Genomic DNA, 19861 nt, shown 5'->3' with positions numbered 1-19861 from the left:
AAGATGATTTCATGGAAGAACTTGGACACAGGGTAACAGCGGTAATCAAAGAGGTAAAGACAGTAGGAGCTAACTCGGTTTAGGTAAATGTTTGGGTCGTGGTACTGGTCAACGTAGTGGTAAAGGTACCATACAATGGAAGAATAATGAAGGTACCCGTTACCGATGTCCACGTGCTGGTCAGAGTGACGGGGTAGGTACTCGTCATGTATACCGTGGTACTATACGTGTAAGCTGATCCGAGAATTTTCTCAACCACCGTACATCCATTGGGCTCAATAGATGTGAGAGTGGCCGTTATGATGTTAGATTAGGGATGTAGTACCAGTACACTGGCCCCAATGAATACAGACACTAAATAGTGAGTATCCCAAAGTGATACAGCTCGAGGTAATAAAGGAGAGGGTACAGGTCAAGTCGTTAGCCGGGTTGAGCCAGAAATCTGAGGAGCCTAAAATGATAGTGGTAGAATTTGGCCCACCGGTAAAGCCCGTGGTGTAGCCAATAATGGAATCAAAACAATTGAGGCCATCAAGAAGATCTACTCCTAAAACAATCGGATAAGTGACAGTATCGTTATAGAAAAGGATAAAAGCACCCTGCTTAAGGTTGACGGTAACATCAACAATGGTAAGAAAACTAGCAACGGAAGTCAAGAATGAAACATCAAACCCAGTAGCTTTCAATGGGGCTTCGTAGCTGAAGTACCACAGCACGATGTATTTGTAGTTTCTCACACCAGTTCCTAAAATGGCAACGTTGTTGGTCGAAACGGCATAGAAATCTGTTGTAGAATACCAGGCAAGCATACCCAGGCTACCGGAAATAATATAGGAAGTACAGAGATTAGATGAGACTGGTAGATACGGTGGTTGTGTTAATGACAGCTGTAATCACCTGAAGTAAGAAAGGAACCGAGAGCAACGGAAAAAGCTTCATAATAATATTGATGACACTTTTAAACAGCACCTAAATCGGGGTAATTTTTTGTTTTATATAATATCCGGTTAAACCTTTGAGAAGGGGATTTAACGTCGCTTTTTGTTAATTCAAGATTCAACGACGGGTGCACCCCAACGCTTGGCAGTTACTACGAAATCACAAAGCAAGGGTCTTAAGCAACATGGGTCCTTAGAAGATTAGTTATGTACAAGTATATTGGGTAATCCCTGCTAGGCAGACAGACAATCTGTTGGGTAAGATCTAAATGTGTAAGATTAGGCTTTGAATGTTAGTCTCATAGGTACATTTCTAGTTTCGATAACAGTACCAATTTCTACAAAATCAGGAGGAATTGAAAAGATGTAATTGGATTCTTGCTTATCATTTATATGGTAATATATTGTAATATTATCTGTGAAATTTTGTTTTGGTATGACCCCGACGGGAATAGTTGGCAAAATAGTGATGTCCAGAAAGTATAGATATGAGCTATATGCAGATGCAGTGGTGCTGCATTGTTTAGTGCGTGCCTATTTTAGGCGAGATCAAGCGACCTTTTTGTCAAAGGGCACATCTAGATATGTCGCTTGGTGGTTTGAAAGTACTAAAAAATGACATACTTGTGAATTTATTATTAATTTTAAGGAGGTTTGGACGATATTCGAATTGACAACCATTATTTTGCAAGGGTAATAGGACTCTTTGGCACAACGAAAATTACGGTTGTAAAAAACGGCATGCAGCATGCGTCTTTCACAGGATGGATCAAACTGTTAACCTAACACCTAGAGCCAGGGTCCATAGAGAACAAGTACCTGCCTGAGGAACAGATTTGAAAAATGGAAGAATCTGAAAAATTTCATATAGAGGTCAGCTACTATGAATATACACGCCAATCGGTTTCTGGCACTTTGGCCGGTTCCAAAATAACCGAGGCAGGTCTGAATAAATGGCTTCGGGCACTACTTTTGATAATTGCAACCAAAAATTAGCACTCCAAGGTGCATGCGTACCCATTAAGTGACAGCATAACCTTCAATAAAACTGAATACTTCCTCTCACAAAGAATTCTGTATGCCAAAGAAAAGGGGTGCGTCTGCACAACTATAGTACCTTTATAAACAATTCCAGCAATGGCACGCTTCGAGCATCTCTGCCTGTACCTGATATTGAGACGGCAATGATAGCCCAAGTTCCTTCATTCCGTCCTTCATTGGTTTATAACTCTTTGTTGGGAAAGCATAAGTCGGTCCCAGCTACACCATGTAGTGGTTTCGCAAGTGAACTTTATTCCTAGCTTTGTATTCAATTCCTCTAGCGAATTCTATGAACCACTCAAAAGTCCACTAAGCCCCGTCCCACGAGGCGTGCATATACCTTATTTAGACCCAACTAGCCCTTTTGATGCACTTCTAAACACTGTTTGTCATAATCCCTGTACAAGTCTTCACATTGATGGTTTGGAGTTTCACCCGAGTTTACTAAAATCTTGTTCTGTGGCAGCATAAAGTCTGAGTCTACGTGATACCACTAATCTTTTCGGAGCATTTTTCATGTGCTACTGCGCAATTCCCACGAGCTCATTCAATGCCAAATTTGTAGTCCTCCATTTGTAACAAGCTTAGACTGAAAGAACAGGTAACTAAGGCTCACATTATAATAATATTTAAACGTGCAATTTGTATTAATCTTTGCTCATACAATTTCCGGGCTACATAATTCGTTTGGCCTATATTGTCGCATATATGCGACGTCTAGTTCTTACTCCGTTGGATATTAGCGAGAATATTCCGGGTATACTTTTCATGGTCTTGGGAACTGTAAAGGGTATAAATTGAGCGCCGATTGCATAACAGTGGCGGAGCCTGTGTGCATAAGCCTGTCTGGTCCCAGGTTTTTCAGGTCGAAAATTCTGTACCCCGAACTAACTACATTTCCATTAATACCATGAGATGCTCTACTTAACATTTTTAATCAGTAATGTCACTCGCGTTTTCAGTCTGTGTCCGCTATCTGGCCATCTTGTGCATAATCTGTCTCCACATTCGCGGAGACCCTGGATATGCATGACATGCATTTCTACACGTTACGGCTCATCAGCCCTTGTGCTATTCAATCTAATAGCCTCCGGTGCCTCTAGGAGTTCTGTTTCGACTCCGCTATAGGTTATACACCGACTATATACATAATTCTCAAATCATCACATACAAAGTTGCATGTGGGTAATCGTACCCCACTGAATCAACTTTGTAAGGGGATACGAGACAAGGGATAGCCTCATTTTACCATGTTTCCGGTGTACTATAAACGTTTGATTCGTGTATAGTACGCCGGAAATTATGGAGGACTGATTCCAGAAACAGAAACCCGAGCAAGATTCTACCCTAGATCGAAACCATTCAAAATAAAGGACCATGAGCTAGATTGGAGAATATTGAAGTGGCCTATGAGCTAGGTATATAATTAAGGAGGTTAAGGGAGTCTTATTAATCATATAAATAGCCGTGTTGCGTCACCTAGGGTGTAATAAGGGGTCCGGATAAGCCGCCAGGTGTCAGCGGCGCATGACGTGAAACACATGTACTTCAAGCTTGGACAAGCAGTGACACCCCACGATTGTGGCTCTTTAGTCTCCTAGGCCCTAGAAATCTTTCAAGTACATTTATATCTCGCATGTATTGGCGTAAGTGACTACTAGTTGCGTAAAAATCGTTGTTATATTTTGTGAAACCTGCGCGAACTCAGATGTGACACTGTTTGGGAACAGTCTCTCTGCATCCTTATATTTTTTCTAAACCGTATCGTGGTTTTATTTGACTGGGGGATTTTGTCACCGATGTATAAATTAAAACACGTGGCTAACGAAAAGTACGGCTGTGGGTTTACGAATACAGATTCATGGACATGTTACAGGTGCGTGCGCGAGGACAAGGCTACACGCCATGAGCGGTCCCTCCGTATCTCAAGACTTGAAGACTTTGTATTTTACAATATAAAAAGTGATATCACGGGTGTAGCAAGAGCTATTTTGGGCTCTTAACACAGATTAACCCAGGTAGTAAGCGTGATGTATGTCGTAGATAAGGAATAGCTTGGAACTTCAGACAGAGAGCTAGAAGTAGCGGGCGTAGGAGTAGAAGAACTTGAGATAACGGAAGAGTTCGAAGGGTCCAAAGAGGGGCTAGAAGAAGAGGTGGAGGAGGACCAGCTTGGAGCGACGGAAGAGCTGGGGGAAGAACTGGAAGAACTCGAAGAACTCGAAGAACTTGAAGAACTCAAACTCGAAGATGATAGCGTGGAAGAGCTGGAGGAAGAACTCGAGGAAGAACTCGAAGAACTCGAGGAAGAACTTGAGGAAGAACTCGAACTTGAGGAAGAACTTGAGGAAGAACTCGAACTTGAGGAAGAACTTGAGGAAGAGCTCGAACTTGAGGAAGAACTTGAGGAAGAGCTCGAACTTGAGGAAGAACTTGAGGAACTTGGACACAGGGTAACAGCGGTAATTAAAGAGGTGGAGACAGTAGGGACTAACTCGGTTTGGGTAAATGTTTGGGTCGTGGTACTGGTCAACGTAGTGGTAAAGGTACCATACAATGGAAGAATAATGAAGGTACCCGTTACCGATGTCCACGTGCTGGTCAGAGTGACGGGGTAGGTACTCGTCAGGTATATCGTGGTGCTATATGTGTAAGCTGATCCGAGAATTTTCTCAACCACCGTACATCCATTGGGCTCAATAGATGTGAGAGTGGCCGTTATGACGCTAGGAGGGGGGGTAGCGCCAGTACACTGGCCCCAATGAATACAGGTGCTAAACGATGGATAACCCAAAGCGATGCAGCTCGAGGTAATAGAACCGATAACACAAGTCAAGTCGTTAGCCGGGTTAAGCCAGAAATCTGAGGAGCCTAAAATGATAGTGGTAGGATTTGGCCCACCGGTAAAGCCCGTGGTGTAGCCAATAATGGAATCGAAACAGTTGAGCCCATTAAGAAGCTCTGCATTAAGCACAATTGGATAGGTGACGGTGTCGTTATAAGAAAGGATAAAACCACCCTGGGTAGGGTTAACAACCACATTAACAGTGGTGAGCAACGAAACGGCACTGGTCAAAGCACCGATGTTAAAACCAGTGGCCTCCAACGGATCATCAAAGGTGAAGAACCACTGAACAATGTATGTGTACGTCCTCACCCCAGTTCCTAAGATGGCAATATCACTGGTTGATTGGGCATAGAAATCAGCAGTAGCCAGCCAGGCAAGCAGACCCAGACCGCCGGAAGTAATATAGGAAGTACAGAGGTTAGAAGGGGCTGAGTTAGTTATAGTAGTTCTAACAGTGGTAATATTAATGACGGCCGTGGCCACCTGGAACAAGAAGGGAACCAAAAGTAATGGAGAGAGTTTCATGATGATATTGGTGATATATTAATAAAAGAATAGTTAAAAATGGCTAAGACTATCGCTTGCCTTATATAGCGTTTTATTTAACACCTCGAGAAAAGGATTTAGGGTCACCCTTTCTTCAAACCCCATATTAAGCCTGTGGGATTGCAATCTAATATCGGACAGTTATTACAAAATAACAAAAGAGGGGTCATGGGTAACAGGGTTCAGTAGATGACTAGTTATAAATCAGGAAGCTGAGTAATCCCTGCTGAACAACCTGAATGTCTCTTGCGAAATAGCTAAAAGCATGGGCTACGTTTTTGAATGTTAGTTTTACAACACATTTCCGGTTAAAGTGTCAACCGTACTGATTTCCCTACAATCCGGAAAGGTATAAAATACTCATTTCATACTTTTTCGTTATTAATGACTGTAATACGTTTTACCAAGAGCTGTAGCACCTGTAATAGTATGGCCTCAGAGGGAGTTGTCGACGTAAGGGTGATACCCAGAGAGTGTAATGCTGTGGGGTGTGTGCAGATGCAGTAGTGCTGCATTTGTTAGTGCGTGCCTGTTTTAGGCGAGATCAATAGACAACCCCTCCGCTGAAAGACACTACTAGATATGTTTTTACGGAAATTTAAGGTGCTATATAGATAATTTCCTTGTGAATATATCATCAACCTCATGGAGGTGGAGATGAAAGATATGGCTGCTAACTATGGCTTTGTGAAGATAGGGTTCTTTGACGCAAGGGATACGGCGGGGTTGTAAAAACGGTGTGCAGCATGCGTCTTGCACTAGATGGACAGAGTTGTTGGTCTAGCATCTAAAGCCTGGAACCACGAAGAGCACGCAACTACACAAGGAACGGATTGGGAAAGTGGAAGAACCCCTCACCAAGTGCTATGCAGAGGTTAGCCTCTATGCATCTACACACTAACCGGTACATAGCAGTTCGACCTTCTCTAACTTGGCCGAGGTAGATCCAGCTATGTGGGCCTGAAACAATGGCTTGGGTACTGGTATTAATAATGTCTCCAACCGAAAATTATCGCTCTATGTGCACATGTATCTGTTAGATGATAACACAACCTTCAATCAAACTGGGTACTTCAATACCAAGAATCCTGTATCCCAAGATAAAGAAGCACGTCTGCCCGTCTACTGCAGCACCTGCTTAGACGATGTTAATAATAGCACGCTTCAAGCGTCTCAGCCTGCACCTGACGTTGAGACGCCAATAGTAGTCCAGGTTCTCCTTCTTTCCGCCCCCCATTGGCTTATAACTCTGTTAGAAAAGCATAAGTCAGTCTCAACTACACCGTGTAATGGTTTCGCAAGTAAACTACTGTATCTCATGCCCAGTATTCAACCTCTCTAGCGAATTCTGTGTCACACGAAACTCCGCTGACCTCCGATTTGTAGGGCGTGCACATCCCTATCATGCAGACCTCCAACTAGCCGTTTTGACGCACTCCAAAAATCCGGTATCTCGTATCAATCCCTGCTCAATCCTTCAAATGCATGGTGTAGAATCTTTTTCACAAGTCCATCCAGAACTTTAGTCTATGTCGGCGCGAACACTAAGTCCGGGTTTACAAGATACCACTAGTGTTTTTACCATTCATGCGTCACCACCACGCAAGTTCCTTGCTAAATGCTATATCCCTTGACTTCCATTCTCCACGAGCTTAGGCGGGAAGATCAAGTGGCTTAGATTTGTGTGTTAATGAAATATGTGAAGATATGCGGTTTATGTCAAGCTTCATTTATTCAATTTTCGGATTGAAAGCTTAGTTTGGTCTATGTATTGCCGCATATATATAAATATCTTATCAGGGTGCATGAATCATCAGCTGTTGCATGCACTCATGAGCATATGTAGACGCATATGCAAGCGCAAGTGCATATACGTTGGCGCCTGGGTTCCTGGCCTGGCTTTGTGCTGCATTTATTGCTGCTCTCGGCTACGCCCTAAAATAGTAAACCAGGATATGTGACCATGGTAGTGCCACATTAGGGTGCGCTGACCGAGCCTATTTCTGGGATAAAGTAACTGGAGACAGACACTTGATTTTAGATATATAAAGTTTACACTACATATCCGTGGATTTTCGTGTTGGTTTAAACTAGAGACTACCATGGGTCATTAAAAAGCGCCTCCTTCGAAGGAGATTCGTCGTCACCCGAAGCGATAAAAATTCTCACCGCATGTGGACCACGAGAGATAATATCCAGGCTAGCTGTTCGAACAATTGAAACTAACGCAATGTAGACTGGTCCAGGAAAATTGGTTAGCGACAACTAAAACAGTACATGTTTATGAATCGCGTTACCCGTGGTCTGTGGAAGCTTTCAAGGGTAAATATTGAGAGCAGGCTGTACCATCTTGACGAGGCCTGCGTGCATAAGCCATTCTAGTCTCAGATTTACCGTTTCGAGAATCCTATGCCCTTACCCGACTGAATCTTCATTAATACCGTGTGACACTTTATTTTGCTCATTCTATCGACAAGGTTACCCGTGACCCCCTTCTGCGCTTTTTCGTCGATCTGCTACCCTGTACATGACCCGGCTTGCGAATTTAGAAAGCTCTGTACATGCATGATAAAAATGCACTTCTGCGTGCTACCGCTAATCGTTTACACCCGTGTTTCTATCCAATAACCCCGGTGCCTCAAGGGACTCAACTTATCTCCATTCCGTGTCACACTAGTTATGTTTAAGGTGTTCAGGTACCTGTGTGTAACGTCGCGTGTGGACAATCATATCCCTTGATGTGAGCGAATGTGAGACGAGGCCGGTGGGTATCCCCATTTTACCGCATCTCCAAAGATGGAAGTAAGCAAATCAAAAATTAATATGTTAAAGCTGTTGGTTTATGTATCGCGCATCGTGTGCATTCCGCGCCTTTCCCGAATCTTCCCTTCATCTGATGTGGTATACGGTAATCCTTTTGGGCCTCCACGTTCTCCTTGTCCTCTCGTTGCTATATCTAGTGCATAGAGGAAAATACTACATTTTCTCTTACCTAACGATATCCACCGGATATACCATTTTACCGGTGATTTAGTCTACTGGTAGGGGTTCTTGAATTATAGATGTCAAATTGTTCATTGGAGAAACAGCTTTTTCAGACTTGAGTAATTGCTGTCACTAGGATTGCTTGTTAGGCGTCTAGTTTTGTGGTATTTCTAGTAGGTAATAGTAGATACTGTTAGCTAGCTAAAAGAGAATACTTCCTATGTAAAATATCTACAAGAAAAGGGTAGTCGATGGCCTTATATACTGAGGCGGATACGATGCTAGAGTGTCTGCTTATCAGGAATAAGGGGATAATGGACTCCGACTTCCGTCTAGTTAAATGGCACCTTTACTACAAGTTTGGTACCTATCATTTAACCTGTATAAAACTTGTTCCCTATGTCTACGCGCATTTTCAAGTACGATCACTGCCAGTATAGATTCAAATCATTCTGAGTATGACCGATACAACGTACCAATAGGTCTATCATCGCATAAGTTTATACTTTGGACCGTCCGAGACCTATTCCACAACCTGCACTTTCACTTTCTGGGTGTTGATCCTCATTTCTCCATTTCCTTCCTACATGCTTCTTCAAAGGTCCACCAGATAGCAGGAACCACAGTTCTCTACAGAAAATGGCACATCTAGTCAACTTCCAACCTGGCGGCCGGATTAGTCTCAATAAAGTCCAAGGTGACCCTGTGGCCCAATAACTCTCTGATGTTGTTACAGCCGTACTTGATCATGGTTGGTCTTTCCAACGAAAATCCCCAGCCTAAAACTCTCAAGTCCTTTGGCAAGCCCATACTTTCCAACATTTCTGGTCTGAACATACCAGAGTTACCAATTTCCAATAGCCTGCCTAACCCCTCATGCCACGAGTAGATTTCCAACGATGGCTCGGTGTATTGGTTGTACGTTGGCTTGAAGGCCAAATTCTTGACACCCATCTTTCCATAGAAAGACTTCATGAAAGTGATTAAATCTCCCAAGGTCAAATTGTAGTCGGCAAGTACACCTTCAACGTGGTGGAACTCGGCCAAGTGAGTGGCGTCAACTGCTTCGTATCTAAAGACCCTGTCAATGGAGAAGAGTCTGGCCGGCTTCGGGTCCTTGGCCAATTGGTGCAACATGGCAGCGGAAATGACGGTGGTGTGGGTTCTCAAGACCATTCTCAAGGATTCATCCTCCTTCCAGGGGTATCTGTACCCGATAGACCCGAAAGCACCCTCCTGGTGGACTTTCTTGATGTTGTTCCAGTAGGTTTCGTCTTCTGGCTTCTTGGAAGTTAATGTATCCTTCAAGTAGAAAGTGTCCTGTAAATCTCTGGCTGGATGCTGTTGTGGCAGGTAAAGGGTGTCAAAGTTCCAGAATCCGGTCTCGACATACTGGTTGGATGGCATTTCGGTGAAACCCATGGATAAGAGGATCTGTCTAAACTCCTCTCTGACCTTATTCAACGGATGCAAGGCACCGGAATGTGGAGCCACACCCTCGGAGTTGAAGTTATATGGCTTGAAGGTGGCGGTCTTCCACTTACCATTGGCAAGCATGTCGCTGGTGATGTCGGTCTCAACTTGGACAATGGTCAAGGCAAACTCGACACCCTTCTGGATTTTTTAGGAGAGGATCTTGGTTAAGGAGACCAACTTTCTCTTTTTCAAATCGGCAAGCTCCTTTTTATCGTCCAAAATGCCGTTTTCCTTGATGCTCTTCAACAAACCAGCAGCGCTGTCCTCTGGTAAGTCAGTGACGTTGGATAAAAGGACATCGCCGTCCTTTTTGATCCAGCCATTTTTGAATGCCTTACCCTGACCTAATTTACCGGCTGGGCCCAAGACTTTGGAGACTTTACTGATATCCAACCCCTCCAAGTGCTTGGTCACTTCGGCCAATAATCTGAATTCGTGAGAACCCTCAGAAACAACCTCTTCACCTTCACTGGTCAACTTCCACGACTCCTTTTCGATAATGGAAAAAGTGATCATGGACTTGGCCACAAGAGAGTTAAGGGCAGCCTGCAAGATTTGCGACTCTATATCTTGGAATACCGCGTCCGAGTTTTCGATTTTACCATTGTTGGCTTCAACGGCCTGCAACATACGTAATTGTAAATCAGACATTTTGGCTGGTATCTGTAAGACAAACCAATTTTATATTAGTATTACGAGTTGCAGTTTAAGTAAATATGGTAGGTTGGATCTGCATCAGTAACTATGCAAAAGGTGACTCAACAATGCGTATATGTAATTTAATAATTATGACTCATGGTTTACCCTGTGGGTAAATGCACCATCTTGATGCCAGAGGTGGGACGCCATAATACATAGTTGATCGAGACAAGGTTTTAGCTCGAAAAATAATATATTATAAACTTAGTGTATTATTAAACATCTCTACATAGAAGGCATGTGTTGCACAGTGAGATACGGTGTATAGATTTATAAATCTACGGTATCGGATTGTGAGCATGTGAGTCCGTATATTTCTCGAGATCAAAAGTAAAGCCCCTAAGAGTAAATCCCTACTAAGGAACTGTGGAAGATAAAGGGGTATTTATACACCATGCCAATGATGATAGAAAAAATGATATAGGTTAATGACAATTTATTAATTAAAAGCGTTTACAATACTTTTACACCTTTAGTTTAGATTTGAAACAAAACATATTAATGAATTTTCCGCGTATGAAAAGAGTGCATTTGCATGCATATATTCCTGATTTACATATATTCCAAGACATATATATTAATTAAATATAAATTAGGCATGGAGTAGAGAACAGCATTATATTCCATAAGCTGTAAATATTTAATCTCCTCAGATAGGCCAATGGGCTAAGCTAAAGTCAAGAAAGCTATCCAGCGCTAGCTACGCTGTGCACCCCTCAAAACTCCACTTCTGCATGATATCCGCATATATAAGAACAGACTAACAATATCAAATGAGGACAATAGGCAGCAAATATTGAAAATTATATCTGTACGTATTAACGCCATGAGACCATTCGATATGTGAAGAGACTATCACACAACATCTACCAAGAGTGTTTATATCTACAACAAAAACCTCGCTCATTTTCTTGCTCCAAACCTTTAATCGGCTGAACAAAAATAGCTGTGTTTGGCGAAAAAAATGCTCCTCATCAGGGGCTCGAACCCTGGACGTTTCGGTGTCTTGGATTCACTAACAATAGTCACGTGATTCTAAAAGCCGAACGCTCTACCAACTGAGCTAATAAGGATAGTCCTAACCTGCATAGTTTAATTTTATCAGATGTGCAAAATATATGGCCACTCTCGGTCTTTACTGCGTGTATTGAAGGTTAAATACAAACTATATGTCATATACAGAGACACCAACAAACTATGTATCATATATTAACCACACAACATGTCATATAGAACTAGTCATCAAATATCAAAAGGAGACCTTAATGGCCTTCAATTTTTAACACTAACAAATTGAAAAGCTTCAAATTGTTCAGATATCGGCGCGTCGCATACTTGGTGCAAACACGCTCTACGTTGGAAAGGAAATCAGCCCTAGCTAGCCTTATTGATTCATCTTTAGCTTAGTCTATATAAATCGTACACTTCGAAGAATATCCATGGTGTAGCATACTATGGAATAATCAACTTCAAATCCGTCTGGTTTCTGACTGCAACGTGCCGCAAGATAAGGCGAAAAAACCTGGGGAAAGCTCCCTGGATCTTGCTTACTAATCCATCACTACTTTTCATCTCCATTTCATCCTCTTTTCATCTCCATTCAATCCCCTTTAAATTTCTTCTTTTCACCCCCCATTCGTATTTTTCTTTATTTCACCATTGTCAAATCATACTCAACAGTAAGCTCGTTGCAATGTCTGTTGAAGTTCCCTACACCAAGCTCGGAAAGTCGGGGTTAAAAATCTCCCGCGTCATTGTCGGATGCATGTCCTATGGTACCAAAGCCTGGGCCAACTGGGTCATCGAAGACGAAGAGGTAATCTTTGGTATCTTCAGCAAATGTTACGCTGCGGGTATCAGGACGTTTGACACCGCAGATGTTTATTCCAACGGCAAGTCTGAGGAACTCTTGGGAAAGTGGATCAAGCAGTACAACATCCCAAGAGACCGGATCGTCATCTTGTCCAAGTGCTACTTCCCGGTGGACACCAATATCCCGGGATTTAACCTTAATACCCGAGGAAATTTCCCAAAGGTGGACTACATCAACTCGCAGGGTCTTTCTCGCAAGCACATCTTTGACGCTGTGGAGGCCACGGTCCAAAGGTTGGGAACCTACATGGACGTGTTGCAGGTGCACCGCTTGGACCAAGATACTCCCAGCGAGGAGATTATGAAGGCATTGCACGACGTTATCGGGTTGGGGCACACCCGATACATTGGAGCCTCAACCATGAAGGCTACCGAGTTTGCCGAGTTGCAATTCGTGGCCGAGAAGAACGGCTGGACCAAGTTCATCTCCATGCAAAACTACTACAACTTGCTCTACCGTGAGGAAGAAAGAGAGATGATTCCATTCTGCAACCGGTCCGAAGTGGGGCTCATTCCGTGGTCGCCAAACGCCAGAGGTATCTTGACTCGTCCTGCGTCTGCCCAGTCCGATAGAACGCAATCTGATAGGACCATGACCTTGTTGGGATTGGACAGTTTGACGGAGGCCGATTCGGAAATCTTGAAGCGCGTAGAAGAGGTGGCCAAGACCAAGAATGTTTCAATGGCCACGATTGCTACCACATGGGTGTTGTCTAAGGGTGCTTCTCCTATTGTCGGACTTTCATCGGAGGCCAGAGTGGATGATATTCTTCAGGCATTCACCGTGACGCTAGATGATAAGGAGCTTGAGTACTTGGAGGCTGCTTACCAGCCAAAGCGTGCGATATAAGAGCAAATTCCTAACGAGGGTGATCTCACGTGGTTTATAGTTTTTGTCGAAATACTTGTGCTTGCTTGTATACGTAGGTACGCTAGGACCATAGGCTAAACATGCATGGCCTGAAACATCCCTCTCGAGTGTAGAATGAAATGCAGGTTAGAATATAGAGGGAAAGTTGGCAAGGCTAATCTGGAGTGGGAATATTTGCCTTGTCGCGGAGTATCCCTTTGGCTGACTTCGAATGGTATGGGTGGGCACCTTAGCTAAATAACCACACCTGGATAGAGGCGGATCGTACTGTTAATTTAATTTTAATCACCGCAAAGTTCACAAACCCTCCCTCCTTTCACAAAGCTTTTGGAAATCCTTGCCTCATTTTATTATATGATTTAACAATCAATTAACGCTGCGGAGAAGTGACACCTCACCTGTCACCGCCCGTCTAAATATAGTTCCGTCCTACATACAAGGCAATAGCTCTAGTTGGTTCCCACTAGCTATTTAACAGCATTGAAGGTGTAATTGATAGCCGAAATCTGAGCCAGAACTCTGGAGGCAATGCTTTTGATTATACTTAGGGAGATGACGATTATTTAATTCTACCGCCCGGTGGTTCACACTGGCATTTCACACCGGCCTGAGACGTGCCAGTGTGAACCATTCCTAGAATTACGCGCGCTGCATCCTAATAGGAATGCCTGCGTAATCCCAATACTGCCAGCGCACACCTCCGATCTTGTGACCTGGCAGGTAAGCATAAAGACGCGTTCACCATTTCCTCTCCATCATCCCTCACTCTTCAAGCATCCACAATGGTCAAGGTCCACGAAATCAAAAGCACGTCGACTTTTGCCTGGAGCAGCGACAAAAAGCCATTGTTGGTCACTGGGACCGTTGCGGGCGCGGTTGATGCCAACTTCTCCTCCGCCTCCACCCTCGAGATCACGGACGTTCTCACCAAAACCACGCTCTTCTCCACCTCAATTGATGCCAAACTCCACGCCTTGGACTGGTCCGCGCCGTTTGAGTCCTACACTCGTGGGCTTATCGCCGGTGCCTTCGAGAACGGCATCGTCCACTTGTGGGACGCCGCGGAACTCCTTTCGTCGCAGGACCTCGCCAAGGCAATTGTTTCCAAGTCCGAACACCACACAGGCCCCGTTAGAGCCTTGCAATTCAATCCCCTCCAGCCGTACGTGCTTGCCACCACGGGCTCCCGCGGCGAGATCTTTGTCTGGGACACCAAGAAACTTTCCGCGCCATTCCGCCCGGGCCAGGCAATGTCGCCCATGGAGGATGTCACGTGCGTTGCCTGGAACAACTCGGTGCCGCATATCTTTGCGACAGCCGGTAGCTCTGGCTTCGCGTCCATCTGGGATCTCAAGGCAAAGCGTGAGGTTCTCCACTTGAGTTATTCGGGTGCGTCTGGGCGTGCGAACCTCGCAACCGTCGCGTGGCACCCGACCCAGTCGACCAAGCTCGTTACCGCCAGCGACAACGACGGCACACCGCTCATCCTCACGTGGGACCTCCGCAATGCCAACGCGCCGGAGAAGATCATGGAGGGCCACACCAAGGGCGTGTTGTCGCTCGACTGGTGCAAGCAGGATCCTGAGTTATTGTTGAGCTCAGGTAAGGACAACTGCACCAGCTTGTGGAACCCGATCGCCGGGACCAAGCTCGGAGAATACCCAACTACCGCCAACTGGGCATTCAAGACGCGCTTCGCTCCAGCCGCGCCCGATTTATTCGCCACGGCCTCCTTTGACGGCACCATCTCTGTCCAGACCTTGCAGGACACCCTGGAGCCTGTCTCGACCAGGGTCAAGTCCACCAACGAGGACGACTTCTGGAGCCAGATCTCTACTACCGACACCCAGCAGCCGCAGTTTGCCGTCAAGCAGGCGCCGCGCTGGTTGAAAAACTCGGTCGCCGTCAGCTTTGGTTTCGGCGGTAAGCTCGTGATTGTGAAGAACAACATGGACGATAAGACGGCCAAGATCGTGTTGGCCAAGATTCCGTCGTCCGACGAAGTCAGGAGTGCGACGGAAAAGCTCAGCAGCGCGTTGACGTCCGGTGACTTTCAGGAGATTATTACCGCGCGCGTCGCTACGGGGTCCGGTGACTGGAAGCTCTTGCAGGAGGTTGCCTCCGGCGACAAACTCCAGTTATTGAACAAGGAGCTCAAGGGAGCCCAGACGTTGGACGAGGAGGACGATGACGACATTCTCGATTCCTCGTCGGTGGTGGAAGACTCCTTTTTTGATAAGCTTGCGAGCGAGGATGCTGCGCCTGCCGCGCGTACGGACGCGTACGCGCCGACCGGCACGTTTACTGTTGACGCGGAGTCGCCATTGGTTCGTGCGCTTCTTGCGGGAAAGCTTGAAGACGCCAGTAACATCTGTCTCAAGGAGGACCGTTTGGTGGAGGCGTTGATGCTTGCATTGAACGGTACCGAAGCCATGAAGGCCAAGGCCAGAAATGCGTACTTTGCCAAGCACGGTGCCCAGCCGGTAGCACGTGTGCTCTTCTCTGCCGCGCAAAATGACGCGCATGACTTGGTCGCGAACGCTGAGGTTGCCAACTGGCGTGAAACTGCTGCCGCCATCAAGACCTACGCCACCAGCGATGCCATCTTCAACGCGCAGATCACTCAGCTAGGCGACCGCATTCTTGTCTCCGGTGAAACCTCAGAGACCCGCGCACACGCCATCGCGTGCTACGTCGCTGGGGGTGCCTTGGACAAGCTTTCGCAGATCTGGCTCGCCGAGTTGCCAGCACTCGAACACAAGATTTTGGAGTCGGGGACGTCGACATCTCCATCTGAGGCTCATTTGACCGCCTTGGGCGACTTTGTCGAGAAGGTTTCGGTCTACAGAGCCGCGTTCCGGATCACAGGCGAGCTCGAAGGCAAGGCCACGGCTGACGCCTACCTCCAGTACGCAACGATCCTTGCGGGGTTCGGCAATTTCGACCTTGCTGACAAGTTCTTGCAGTTGTTGCCGGGCGACATTGCGGGCTTGAAGCTCGAGAAGGAACGGATCACCAAGGCGAGCAGCAAGCCAGCGGCCAAACAGCAGGCAAGAACTGGGCATAGACAGCCACAGTTTGGGTACGCCCCGGTAACTTCTGCACCAGTCTCGCCGGTGCGTCAACAGCAGGGGCTTTATGCGCCGGTGGGTGCGCCAGTGCCTGCGGCGAGAGTGTCGGTTCCGGTCTCAGCCTCTCCTGCGGCCAGAGTATCAGTAGCGCCCCCTTCTGCGAGACCTAACCCGTATGCCCCGACCGCTTTAGGCAGCATCCAGGCCGGACCAGCTTCGTCCCCACCTGCGCCGTCGATCGCTGGCCCTCCACCAGTGACTTCGTCGCAGAACCCAACCAAGGACAACGGTGGCTGGAACGACCTTCCAACCACTTTTAACAAGCACACGGTGCGCCGTGCCGCGCCAGCGGCTGTTGCCTCGTCGCAGCCAGTACAACAGCCGTTGACCCCGCACTCCAGGGTTTCCTCTTTCACCCAGCAAGCGCCGCTTCCGCCTCCGCGTGCTCCGACGATCAAGAGCCCGCAGCCGGTGGAGCCAACTCCGGCCCCGCCAAAGCCTACGAACAGATACGCACCACCTCCGCAGCTTGCTCCAACGAAGCCAGCGAGTGTGTCGGCCCCGCCAATGCCAACGCCACCGGCCGCGAACCCGTACGCCCCGCCTACTCAGTCGGCTCCGACATCGCGTTCTCAGCCGCAAACTCCAGGCTATGGTCCTCCTCCAATCCAGGCCTTTACCGCCAAGCCTAACCCATACGCGCAACCGCAGTCGCAGGGCTCTGCCTACGCGCCAGCCCCGCCTCAGAACGGTTTCGCTCAGGCTAACGGCTTTGCTCCACCTTCGCAAAACTTCCAGTTAGCCCCACCCCCTAAAATGACTCTGGCGCCTGTTGCTCCTCCTCCGATTGCCTCGCCTCCTGTCTCTACCCCCCCAGTGACTGCTGCCAAGCATGCTTCGGGCAACAGAGAACACCTTTCGGACACTGCCAGACCTGTCTTTGCCACCTTGTCTGCCAAATTCGCAGAGGTGAAGCCGCTCATGCCAGAGTCCCGCGCCAAGCAGGTGAACGACACTGAAAAGAGACTCAACATCTTGTACGATCACTTGAACAACGGCGAGTTGTCCGATGCTGTCGTTGGGCGTCTCGGTGCCTTGGCCACTGCGCTCGAGGCGAAGAACCTTGACGGGGCCCAAGCGTTGTACGGTGAGATTTCCACCGCGTTCAGCGCCGACTGTGGGGATTGGGCCGTCGGTGTGAAGCGTTTGATCGGGATGGTTTCCGCCGTTGCGTCTGCCTAAGTCTTGTGTAATAGATGTATTTCGTTTGAACAACGAGCAATAGCGAGTTTAGATGTAAGGTGTTAGGTGGGGGGTTTCAAAGTGCTTGGAGGTGAGTTAAATTTTAGCCCGGGCTTGGATGACAAGTGTAGGTTACTAGATGGGAGTATTTTGAACTTTGGTTCTGGAAGCGAGTGGATGAGGAGATAACCGGTAAAGTCTAGGGCTTAGTAGTGAGACGTAAAGTGAGAACCTTATCCGTGTTCATTCCGAGGGATTCGACCTGAGTTTGCGTACTGATCCAGTTCCCGTTTTTACTACTTACCTCAGAAGACCTTAAGAGTTACATTAGAAAATGTAAACCTGATTCAGATTCAAGGACGTCTGCCATAACATCCCTAGGTGTAAACTCTATAGAGCTTATAACGAAATTCTGAAACTCTTCGAAGCACACAGCTCTCTTTATTATTTGAGTGACAACCTCCTGCATATGCTTAGAATTCCTTTACTGCCCTTATACTGAATATAAATCTCCCAACATTATTTTATCCCCTAACGAGTTGAGATTAACTAAAATCGTGCAATTACCGGACATCGAACTATTAAACGTTACGGCTTGCCCCTAACAGTTGGGGCTTAAGCGGTGGGCGTTGTATCTAGTTTCCAGCTCTTATCGAGACTTCTGGGATATATCAATGTCTACATTCATGTTTTAACCTTTAAAGCTAATGAAAAAGAACCTTAGGATGGCAATACTTGAGAGACATACCAAAATGAAATTGTAGACCTGTCTGATCTGGTTGTTTACGCGGATATATAGAGATTTTAATCGGGTATTACGCATCGGACCGGGTAGACTATAACTGAGTATTGTAAAATTTCCGATGTGCACTTGACGCATCTGGGTTCACGCTTATCCATGAGTCATCACCTAATACTTCCACCTGGCGTGCACTTCAATGAAATTACCATCCGAAAGGAGGCGAGCTAGGTTGTGCAAAATGACGGGAAAATCCAAATTTCGGTTGAACCAATCTATCACGTTGGTTAGGTACGACTTTACCCACCATCCTCAACACTAACAGGCTTCATATTTACCAAGATATTTTCACGATTGCAAGGGCAGCTACAAATTTACATCTGCACGCTGCTTGTAGTCCAAGTAGACACTTCAACAGACTCACAGGATTGGTAGAGTCATTTTGTTATATTCCTAAAGACACTTTCAATCCTTGTAATTCACCCCGAGGCCCATCAAAATCGTCCCTGATGGACTTGCCCATAAATATTGTGCTAGGTGGCAAACTGGTGGCGATTGGGGTGCGGCGTCGCGATCTTGCCACTGATTTTAGATTTTTCTATAAGCCCTATTTAAATCACATTTAATCTCTATCCGACAGCTTCATCATTCGCATCCCTACCCTAAAAGCGCAGTCTCCTCGCTTGGCTCGACAAAATTCCCGATCAAATTCTCATCCTCTCCATCGGCAACCCTGGAGCCATCTCTCGTCATAGCATCGGCCACTATGTGTTGAACCAACTCCATCTGCAGTACGGACTTTCGCAGCTAACCAAGTCGCTGGCCCTTGCACTCTCGTCGGCCACATCAGAGAGACTTACCCTATGCAAAAGTGAAACCTATATGAACGAGTCGGGAACCGCTCTCCGGAATGCTCTTCAGCACCCGGCTGCCTTGGGTGGCAAGAACCCATTGGTGATTGTGTTGTACGACGACTTTGAAATTAACAGCGGTAAGATCAAGTTCACAAAATCCAAGAGCAATAAGAAAGAATCGCACAACGGATTGAAGGATCTCAACAAGCGTCTTCTTGGGTACGACAAGGAGTACCAGTACTTGAAGATCGGCGTGGGGATCGGCCCCAAGCCTGCGAACTCCACCTCCAACACAATGTCCAAGTGGATCTTATCCACAGAAATCTCCCTCTCCGACAAGCAAAAGATCCTCACCGAAGCACTACCGCTAATCGTGGAGATTATCGATGATATTATAGAGAAAATGGAGGAGTTTGAAAAGAAAGAGACTCGTTTGTTGAACATCGACGATATCAATCCTGATAAGATGCGGAGTCGGTTGGTCAAGAGGATGCCTCGTGAAGGAACCCGTGAAAACACTCCCAGTTCGGTGTTGTATCAATAGAGATACCGATCATAGTGATTTAAAGCCTGGTGCTGTACTAAGCCACTCCACGGTTCTTGCGGCACGTGAGACATTTGACCGGTTCACAACCGTTAGTAAAAGGAGTTTCGAATCTAATGACAAGACACACCGATA

General features: G+C 46.4%; 4 protein-coding genes and 1 non-coding gene across 5 annotated transcripts; 2 read left to right on the top strand and 3 right to left on the bottom strand.

Annotated features, from left to right (window-relative positions):
* Positions 1–4123: 4123 nt before the first annotated feature.
* On the bottom strand, positions 4124–5352 carry BABINDRAFT_9904 (uncharacterized protein; the record flags this gene model as incomplete). Its single annotated transcript, XM_019133038.1, has 2 exons — positions 4124–4621; positions 4807–5352. The coding sequence occupies 2 exons, from the start codon at positions 5350–5352 to the stop codon at positions 4124–4126; spliced, it is 1044 nt and encodes a 347-aa protein (XP_018983258.1).
* Positions 5353–8810: 3458 nt separating this feature from the next.
* On the bottom strand, positions 8811–10485 carry BABINDRAFT_15266 (uncharacterized protein; the record flags this gene model as incomplete). Its single annotated transcript, XM_019127242.1, has 2 exons — positions 8811–9972; positions 10009–10485. The coding sequence occupies 2 exons, from the start codon at positions 10483–10485 to the stop codon at positions 9007–9009; spliced, it is 1443 nt and encodes a 480-aa protein (XP_018983257.1). The 3' UTR covers positions 8811–9006.
* Positions 10486–11500: 1015 nt separating this feature from the next.
* On the bottom strand, positions 11501–11606 carry BABINDRAFT_t319. Its single transcript has one exon. It is a non-coding gene; the product is annotated as a tRNA-Lys (tRNA).
* Positions 11607–11783: 177 nt separating this feature from the next.
* BABINDRAFT_163293 (aldo/keto reductase) lies at positions 11784–13563 on the top strand. Its single transcript, XM_019129825.1, has one exon. The coding sequence runs from the start codon at positions 12227–12229 to the stop codon at positions 13253–13255; it is 1029 nt and encodes a 342-aa protein (XP_018983256.1). The 5' UTR covers positions 11784–12226; the 3' UTR covers positions 13256–13563.
* Positions 13564–14058: 495 nt separating this feature from the next.
* Positions 14059–19726, top strand: BABINDRAFT_9901 (uncharacterized protein; the record flags this gene model as incomplete). The annotated part of the gene is made up of 2 exons (XM_019133037.1): positions 14059–17579; positions 19003–19726. 2 exons carry the CDS (start codon positions 14059–14061, stop codon positions 19724–19726), a joined length of 4245 nt encoding a protein of 1414 aa, XP_018983255.1.
* Between the last annotated feature and the right edge of the window lie 135 nt (positions 19727–19861).

Source organism: Babjeviella inositovora (assembly GCF_001661335.1).
Source record: "Babjeviella inositovora NRRL Y-12698 unplaced genomic scaffold BABINscaffold_13, whole genome shotgun sequence".
In the NCBI taxonomy this organism is placed as follows: Eukaryota; Fungi; Ascomycota; class Pichiomycetes; order Serinales; genus Babjeviella; species Babjeviella inositovora.
Note: the sequence above shows the minus strand (reverse complement) of the source record. Positions and strands in the feature narration are given on the sequence as shown.

What these genes read in the sequence shown, in the direction of transcription:
- BABINDRAFT_163293 (XM_019129825.1), top strand. Translation starts at nt 12,227, where the DNA reads ATGTCTGTTGAAGTTCCCTACACCAAGCTCGGAAAGTCGGGGTTAAAA.